We start from the raw sequence: 10212 nt of genomic DNA, 5'->3' as shown, positions 1-10212 counted from the left end.
AATTAATCCCGAGTTTATTAACTAATATGGCAAGAACATGTATAATGCAAGATAACTATTAAAACCTCTTTTTTTTTCAACAACAATACCCACATCATCCTGTTCCTGTTGGAGGCCTTCACAGTTCTGCATGATGCGGTAAGTTCGAACACTTTATTTTTCTCTTGTAACATAATATCTTGCATTTATCATAAACATAAAGAGAAGCAACAAACATAAATTATGTATTTGGTAATGTTGATACATAATATTAACATAAGGTCAAACTAGTACAAATAATATCTCTTCTGTTAAGTAACATAGCTATCAAAAAAAAAATCCCATTGATTTTATTGTTCTCTTAGTATGTTTATTGCTTCTGAATATGTGAAAATTTTCTTGTTTTGCCAAACCATAAGATTATTAAAATAAGTATGTTATTGAATTATGTTAAATTAGATCATTTTAAATTATTTGTTCTCAATCAATGTAATGAAATTTTAGTGAATAGAAATTTCTGAACAGTTACGATAAATATTATAATTTGGTTAATAATTTTGATTTTATATTAGTTTTTTATGTTATTAAGAATATGTTTATCTTATTAAATAATTTGCCACTGAAATTTAGTTAAATAAAATTATTATTGTTAAACAATATGGAATGCTAAACTAAATTATTAGGGTGTTTTCTTGTGGTATTCATGGAATAGTGTAAGACTCGATTTAGTTATACATTAGGGGTTTCAAGAACATTCAAGCCTTTGAAACTATGGTAGGCGTGGGTTTTGAGGCTATTCCTCTCTGTACCATCTGAGAGAGATGAAATAGGATCAACATATGGACACCTTTTGTAATTATTAATTTTCTTAATTGACCATGACTAGATTGGGGCAAACATCTATTAAGATTCTAGTCATTCTGGCCCTTACACCTAAATCTTATAAAAATAGGGAGTCTAGAATAAAGAAATGTGTAGTGAAACTGATAATGTTTAGCTTAGGACCGAACCCCCCCCACACCGCTGAATGCTAGCAATCAATGGCTCCCGTAGTCCTATCACTATTCATTATTCCTCAGTTCAATTACTTAATATTATTGTTGAGATATATTGTAGTTGAAATAAAAGTGAGTGTTAGTTGATTGTATCACTTGAAAGGAATCTTTTCACACGTGGACATTACAAACATCATCCACATCATTATTAAGTTTGAAGCAGAGACGGAGAAAAAAGAAACTGTAAAAATAAACAAACAAACAAATCCGAATAAAAACTCTGAGTATGCGTGAGCGCGGCGAATATTAAAATTAACAATATTTTACACTTGATCTTTCGACGACAACAAATTAACAGACAAGTGAGCGTATGAGTAATTGTATTTGTGCAAATCCATGAATTTCTTTACATTCAAGCTCACAATGTTGTGAGTGTATGAGTGGGTTGTATGGCAAAAGCAATTTAATGATTGGTTATTGAGAAGAGGTTGTTGTTATTGTTTCCTCTGTCAATTACACACACTGTAATGAGATATTTCTATATTTACACGTGTGTATTAACGTTTGGGTGAGAGTGTATTATTATTAATTTATCACATATAAATATATCTATCTATACGATACAATATTATTAATGTAGCCGAAGTAACAGCAAGAAAAACAACAACAATCAGAAAGAGCAGCAGCAGTACGTTTAAACGATTAGTTTTGCCAACAACACTCATTAGCCGAAGACTTTTATAAGACTGGGTTTAGTAACACTTTTGTATTAATATCAATTTGGTTGTCAAACAATAAACACTTCAATACAAAAATAAAATACAAATTATAAAAGAAAAGTAGAAAAAGTTAAGAAAATTAAAAAAAACAAGAAGTGATAAATAGTTAAAACTAATAATTAAAAGAAATAATTAAATGTAAAAAAGTCAAGTTTTCAAATACAAACTAAGAATTAAGCAAAAGTTAAAAAGTATTCGACAAAAATTGTTAAACAGTATTATTTATAATAATATAAACAAAAACAAAAAAGTATTACTTAAAAGTATTATATACAAATAAACTATAAACGTACTTAAATCCAAATCACACAAACACAAAAAAATGGAATATATTTATCCTGAAATTGCATTAAAACAGCCAAAGGCTGATCCACGTACAGTGTTGTTAAATAAAAGAAATTTTATAGAATCCTCATCAGATCATATACAGGAGTTCCATAGAAATTCACTAAATAATAATACAACAACAGAAAATTGTGATAATTCAAAAAATATATTTAAAAATACCACAGCCACAACAACAAATGCTCAAATATGTTCTACAGCAACAGCATTGTTAGTGTCAAAAACGTACTTAAAATCAGTATCTTCAATATCCTCAACATTATTATCATCTTCATCATCTGCATTATCGTCGTCGTTGTCTTCGCTATTATCCTCAACGGAGTCTTCGTCGTCGTGCTCGTCTTCATCATCATTATTATCTACTATTTTAGTTAAATTTTCAAAATCCTGCCATTTTAATGCTAGTTTTAATAATAATAATACTTATTATTTATACAAAACACAAAAGACAACAAGTGAGTAAATAAACAATATATCATTTTTTTAATAAATATTGTTCAATTAATATCTTCTAAAAATTTTATTGAAAATTTGCTTAAATTTCTTTATAGTAAACTACTTGGTTTTTAATTTTTACTAAAGAATTTATATTGACTTTTTTCTAAATTTTTTAAAATTAAATTGATAGGACAAAGACATTTATAAGCACATGCTCTAAATGATATTTTGTGCTGAAGACTGAAATAGTAAATATTTTCCAAATTTTATACTTTTAATTGAACTTAACACTTTTATCAAAATAATTGACAAAGTATTACATTAAAATAAATATTTACCCTCTTATTCACAAACAAAATTTTTATTTTATAAAAGGTTTATAAAACAAAATTTGCATACAATATCTAATTTAAAAACCTTTAATAAAATAAACAATTTTTTTGTGAATAAGGGGATTAAAATTTAGTTTTTTTCGATTTAGAAAATTCTAAATTTTGTTCAAAATGTGGTACAAAATTTTAATGCTATAGTTTAATCTAAGTTTAAAAGATCAAGGTCAAAAGATTTTTTTTGGGAATTACTTCATATAGCTAACCACTATTACTGAGTATTGTTTATTATTTTATATTTTTGGATATAATTTTTTAACTTGTAAGAAAATTTAAATTTTTTTATATAGAGAACAGTTTAATCAGTATTTTAATGTTCTAATTTAAATACTCTTATATATCTTTAAAATAAACCAGATTAGAATTTCAACCTAAATGGGTTTTTCAGTTATTCATTATGGGTTGGATTTATTTTTAAATTGTTTTATTTAAAACATTCTTTAAAATCTAAAAAAATATATATTTAAACTAAATACTCATGCATGATGTTTGGAATAAATGAAATGTTGTGGTTAGCCAATATACGTCACAATTATGTTTGTTTAAACACATCAATTGTATTGATGTTATATGACAAATTTATCGTATATAACGGATAATTTTTACAAGATTCTTTTTTCCTTTTGTTAAATTATTTTGCAAGAATGACTAAGTTGAGATAAGTTGAATGAATCATTTTAAAACGGAAGCTATAAACAACATAATTATTACCTTTCACAAATATTTGAATGAATAGATTTTTGTTTTAATAAAAAGTAATAAAAGTGATTTTAGGTAGGATGTCCTGTAAACAAAATTATTTTTAAAATTTGTTTATAAATCTATTCTATTATAGTTTTATATTGGAATTTTGATCTTATACTGACACCTGGCAAAATCATTTCTTTATTAAATACAATATGTGGAGAAAGTTTAAACATTTCGCAAAATTGTTTACAATTAAAATATTTATATGCAACTCATAGACATTGCAAGATATTCTAGTAACTAATTCACTAATATTACCCTCATGATAACTCAATAAAATGAAAAAGGTTTTTATGAATGATGAGTTCTTAAATTCTGAGAATGTTTAACTCTATTGAGCCATTATTGATAACAAGTATTATGTAAAATTTTCCAATTTAATTATAAGCCTCTGTTTTCAAATGTACATACAAATCTATCTATACATACGTATATGAACACTTTTCTTTTTCTTTCCCGTTTAAAGCTTGAAGCTTTATTAGATTATATTTTTATTTATGAAGTGAACTTACTCTGAGGGTACGTTGACGTGTATTAAATATTTTAAGAAACCTTTAGAAACAGATGCATATTATTTCCATGCTTTCAAAGGCATTACACATGTAAGAAAAAAAACTTTTAAAAGCTTTTAAAAACACAAATATGACAGGCTTTCAAGCTTTTTAAGAAGAAAAAAGCTTTTAAAAGTTTTCAAAATTGTTATTGTTAAGGTAGTAACACAGAGAGCATCCAACTTCTACTTTTTTGTTTACAATTAAGCTTTTTTCTAATTTTTAATTGTTATACCAAACATAAGCAGACTAGCAACTGTGAAAAGTTTTTATTATTTTTACAAAACAGCTAAAAACCTTTTATTTAGAATTGTGGAAACAATCTTGAGTGTTTCGTTAGCTTTTAGCGATCTATCTTGGCCCTATTATCCTTCATAATTAGAAAATTCACAAAAAGCTTTTTGTTAGGAATAATGAGTTAAATATAACTATTTTAAGAAAACGAGAATAGTATATGAATAGTTTCGTGTTTTTTTTTGTTTGTTTTGCAATTAAACAGAAAATAGGGAAAATCATTAGTATAAACAGGTCATACGAAAGTAATTAAATAGAAATAGCAAAATAAAAAGATTTCCTGTGAATGTTTTTCCTTTTCGATAACAGATAATGAGTGTAGTTCGTTGCTAGTGCTAACCCTTAAATAAAAAAGAAAGTTTTGTTTTAGAAAACATGCATGTATCTTTTTCATCTTTGTATGTATGTATTTCTATGGGTTGCGAAGCCAATTAAAAAAGAAAATCAAAAAGTATTTTTACCTAGTATATACTTATATAAATTTATTATTAATTATTATTATTTATTGTAATGATTTTTAACACTTTCATAATTGATTTAACGCTACATTGGCAATCCGTAGGTTGGTCTGTATACACACGTATACACATGAGTACACATGTCCTTTTAACGAGATTTTTTTTTAGCAAGCGGTGAGCAAATGCTACAGTCATGGGTGTAGTATAGATTTATCTAATTCTATGAGGGTTTGTTACCCACCACTAAATGCCTCCAAGTGTGTATGTTGAATATATTTATATATTAGAAATATTTAATAATCATACGCCTTGTTGTACAACATAAAACATTTTTCTATTATACAAAATCTATTGCATGTTTAAATATTTATTGATATATTTATGTATCTATTAATTTTTGCTATTAATTAGTTTGTTTTATTTCTTTTCTATAACTGTAATTCAATTTTGCCAACCTTTCTCTTAAAAAGCCCACCATACGCGTTTTTTTAAATTAAATCTTTAATTATTTATGTTATTTATGTACATATGTATATGAGTGCGAGTGTGTGTGTGTATCTGTGTAATGATGTTGCACTCCTGACCAGTTGCTTAGACAACGTTTTGTATGTGGGTAATTAAGCGAATTTCTAATGTTCATCTTGTAAAATTTCATTTATGTAGACTTAAAGATATTTGTCAATAGCTTTTTTATGTTCATTTCATTGGTCGGTTAGTGGTTGAATTTATAACGTTGCGGTAGGTTTGGTATGTAATGATCATGTAGTTGTTGTCAATGATAATTGTAACATCTTGTTTAGTTTGTAAAAATATATGATAGTTTCCATGATGAGTGGACATTTATGAAACGGAAAATCTAAAATAGAAAGTTTTATTACAATTGAAAATATTTTCCTTATTATGCTCCTAAAAGTGATGAAATCTTAAGTAAAGATCAATAAACAATACTTTGTTTATTGATCTTCAATTCACAACAATTTTAAGATTAAATAGATTTTTTTAATATATAAAATTTTGATGGAAGTACCCATATTGCTTTGATCAACTAAAAGAAAAATGTCCATTAAGCAAAACAAAATACACCTTGAACTTGTTTCACTAATTTTGTATTTACAGCTTTAAAAGAGACTAACAGACAATTGTGTATCATGAGAAGCAAATATAGCAAACTTCGTTTTTATAGTTTTTTACTTGATAAAAAAACTAACTCCTTATTTTGTAAAAAAATCATCTTGCGTTGAAAATATTTTCAAAAAAATTTTTGAAAATACATATATAATAACCCCCTAAATTTCAAATAAATTAGAAAAATTTATACAATGTTTATTTATAAACTTAATTTAAACTAAATTAAAATAAAACAAATACTAACTGCGATCAGTCAACGTTATAATCGACAGACAAGCTGAATACCAAATGACGCTTTATGTTGATTTAGTTCATGTCAAGCATTGAGATTACTGCTTTTGCTTCTATACTCCTCAATTAAGGAAGCAGATATAAAAGCCATTATAAAGCCGGCCGGTAGTTAATTTATTTTAAACCATAATCTAAACAATACATGTGGCCCAATAAAACTATAGCTTAAGCCAGTAACTGCCGCAACTGCACAACGGAATGAAAAATTAAAAAATTCTTAAAATACTACGTGTGCATTGTAGTTTTTTATTTTGCTGTACTAATTACTGCATTTTACTTAAAGTTGACTAAAACTAAAAAGAAATCAAATAAAAGACAGCAAAGAAAAATGAAGATCATCAGTTCATTGATTATGAATGATGTGACGTGACAAATCAATTTCATTCAATGGCTGACAAATGGACCACACATAACAAGTTAAACAGTGTGGTAGGTTGGGAACAAAATAGAGCATTACTTAAAGTAATAGAGTCAAAGCGAATTTAAAGTGACTTAAAACTGAGTTGAAATTTAAAAAAAAAAAATACAATATAAAAATGTAGATTTTAATAATATTATTACTTTTAGTTCACACACTCAAAACACGCTATTGATATGATTATTAAAATACGTTATAGTTTAACTTGAATTTGTAAAAATAAAATTTAAACAATAGATCAGGAGAAGTTTGTATACACAGTATGAACTGTAATATTTTACAGACTCCCCAAAGTATGTTATTGTTTTCCATGAAAACTTTACTATTTTCTAGGATAAATTTATTATTATTGTCTTCTAAATTGCAACAAACAAAAGCTTATATAAATTTCCTATAATTTTCTTTTCTTTTTGCAGAATTAATCTTTTTCCTATTACTTCTTTGGTGTGCCATATTAATACAAACAACCCAAGCATTGCCTGCGCGTCGTGTTGCAACGTCCGGACGAAAACTTATATTACACACAAATGTCTACAGAGAACGTTATCATCAGAAGCTATTAGAAGAACAAAGACAACACAATCTGCAACAGCAAAAACTACAATTACAACTACTAGAACAGCAGCAACAGAGACAAAGACAACAGCAAACACTACCACTACATCCCCTTACAATACATCATCACCATCATCAACAACAACAACAGCAGTTGCAGCAACAACAGCCTCAACAAGTACAAAAAAATCATATATTTTCACCGGGTCAAACATTAAGAAGACATCCTCAACCACAGCCCCATCATCGTCATCATTTACATCAACGTGCTGCACCGCCATCACATCACAAAATGAGTGTTTGCAAGGACGACGTTATCTATGAACAATTACATAGGCAAATGAATGCCTCCGTATCGTACATAAAAAATCTATGTGCCAGCTATGTAAGTATTATATCTTATCAGTTTTTAAACTTAATTAAATGGGGATTTTTGAATAACTAACGGAATAGATAAATAGAGGAGTTTTTGGGGGATTTTTTGAATATTAATTTATAATGTAATTTACTTTTTTCTAAATGCAACAGTTGGTACAGGTGAAAAAAAGAAAGTTGTTTTTGTTAATTAATGACATATATTCCAACAACTTAGCTTCAAGAAAAATTTATGAAATTTTTCTTATTGATTTTTTAATTAATAAAAATTTATTTTATTAATTATTTTTATCTTCTTTTGTTTAACAGTTGAAAGAACGTGGCAATGAGACTTTTGAGGGTATGTCGGAAACATGGAAACTAATTAGTTTGGAAACCAGAAATCCAAATCGTAAAGCAGTTCCAGTTGAAAATATGGTAAATTTAAGAATAGCTAAAAAAATTTAATAATAGGAGAATTTTGGTGTTTTTTTCTTAATAACACTGATCAGTAATAAGCTTTTTTATAACAACAACATTTTCAAAATACTCCCAATTTTAAAGAACATATTTGTATAATTTGTATAACTTTAAATGAGCTTTTTTACTTAGTATACTAAAAAAAGAGTTATATTTTTAATAATAATTTTCAATTGTTTTCTCTTAAAAATATTTATACACATATTAGGAAGAATGGTATTTTAGAAATGTTTAATCTTAAAAAGCTGCACTACCAAAGCTTCAAAGCTCTAAGGCATTAAAACAGGTTCTTTATTTCAGTCAAAATATCGCTCTCTCTTGTTAAAGGATTTACATTTGACATGATATACTAACAAGGTGTCACCACTTTAAAGCAATTTTTATATCCTGCACTACTTTAGTGGGGAGAGTATATTAGGTTTCTGCTGATGTATGTCCGTCCGTCCGTGTAAAACTTGTAATCGAACCACAGGTCGCAATTTTCAAGATAATTTGATGAAACCTAACACAAACGTTTCTTAAAAGCCCAAATAGGGCTTTTGTGTAGGCTTTGTTCTAGTAATTCTACCAAAATTAGCACAACTTAATTTTGTGTAAGACTGAATGTTACTGCTGATTTTCGTAACGATCGGGTTTCACTTGACGTTATATGGGGTCAACTGAAGCCCGATCGTCCCCTTCAGAAATGGATTTATAAATCAATAAACACAAGTAGGAATTAAATCAAAAAACAGTTCAAAGGCATTCTTATTAAAAATAATACACATTTTTTACTTGCTATTCACTGGTGTAGGGTTTCATAAGGTCGGCCAGGCCCGACTATAGATTCTTACTTGTTTTATATGAAGTATAATGGTTAGCTGGTTAAATAATAATACCTTGTATTCGGTACATCCTAACCATTAGAATACGTTATATATCACAAAGCTTTTAAAAGGTATTTGAAACAAAGCTGCACTGATTTTAAAGTTGCAACATAGAAAGCTTTTCAACTTACACATGAATAAATAATAAAGTGTTAAAGCTCTCTTAGAAAGATTAATTAATAGTTTACAAATTACAAGACCCAAAAAGCTGCACTGTCAAAGCTTAAGCAAATATATACAAAATTTTTCCTACCAGTCATTATATCAATGTTTTCTGTTTAAAGTATCTATTTGAGCTTTATACCTATTTCTATTTCGCTTAAAGCTATATTGATATCGAAATTCCTTTCTTCAACAAATAAATTGTGTTATTTATTTATTTTTTTTTTCATTTTAGCTTCACAAAGAAATTGTTGAATTTTATCTCAATCTTCACAATTTTGATCAACTTATCGACTATGCATCGCAGGATACAAACAAAAATAAAACTAAAATTGAACATGGTGAAGAAATTAACATTGACAATATAACCAAATTCTTTGAGACCGTTAAAAACGAAATCAAATTCAATATGTTGGAAACCAATACCGTACTGGATATTTTACAAATTGAAAAACCAGATTTAGCTGATAATAAGGTGGAATTCAATTCAAATATTGGACGCAGAATACGTGATTTTCTAATAATTAAAAATTTAATTGAAGAATTTGAACGTATTCTGCAATTGGTGCAAAATTATTGTGAAAATAACCGTTCGGAATAATTTTGAAATGCGGAGAAAAGTCAATACAAATTAGTAAGGAAGACAAGTAAATACCGAAGGCAGATTAAACTAATGTTGGACAAAATAATGGACACAAGTTTGAATTGGCCTAAAACTTAAACAACTTATTAGATAAATCTCATTAACTTATAAGAATGTTTGATGTTAAAAATTAATCATTAAACAGACATACACACATTTGAAAAAGAAAAAAACTCATAGATTCATAAATGTTCATAAATACTCATCTTTAAACTTATTACAAATATTATTGACATGAATTTATTTAAATAAATATATTTATTAATTTATTTACACATAGACAAATTCATTATTCATCTGTAGCAAAAAGAAAAAAATGAAAATAAATTTATAAGAATAA

General features: G+C 26.9%; 1 protein-coding gene across 2 annotated transcripts in view; it reads left to right on the top strand.

Annotated features, from left to right (window-relative positions):
* The window catches only part of LOC111675635 (alpha-protein kinase 1-like), a 25458-nt gene extending 15246 nt beyond the window's left edge, over positions 1–10212 (top strand). Inside the window, exons 1-4 of one of the 2 annotated variants that reach the window (XM_046946508.1) lie at positions 1171–2553; positions 7229–7752; positions 8052–8159; positions 9465–10212. In XM_046946508.1, the coding sequence (XP_046802464.1) occupies positions 2076–2553; positions 7229–7752; positions 8052–8159; positions 9465–9830 (1476 nt within the window). In that variant the 5' untranslated portion in view covers positions 1171–2075 and the 3' untranslated portion in view covers positions 9831–10212. Of the gene's footprint in view, positions 1–1170; positions 2554–7228; positions 7753–8051; positions 8160–9464 lie in introns of those variants that run through there. The other variant, XM_023436423.2, reaches the window with a different exon arrangement.

The sequence above is a fragment of the Lucilia cuprina genome, chromosome 3, assembly GCF_022045245.1.
Source record: "Lucilia cuprina isolate Lc7/37 chromosome 3, ASM2204524v1, whole genome shotgun sequence".
NCBI classification, from domain to species: domain Eukaryota; kingdom Metazoa; phylum Arthropoda; class Insecta; order Diptera; family Calliphoridae; genus Lucilia; species Lucilia cuprina.
The sequence above is the reverse complement of the archived record's forward strand: the minus strand, read 5'-3'. Positions and strand labels throughout refer to the sequence as shown.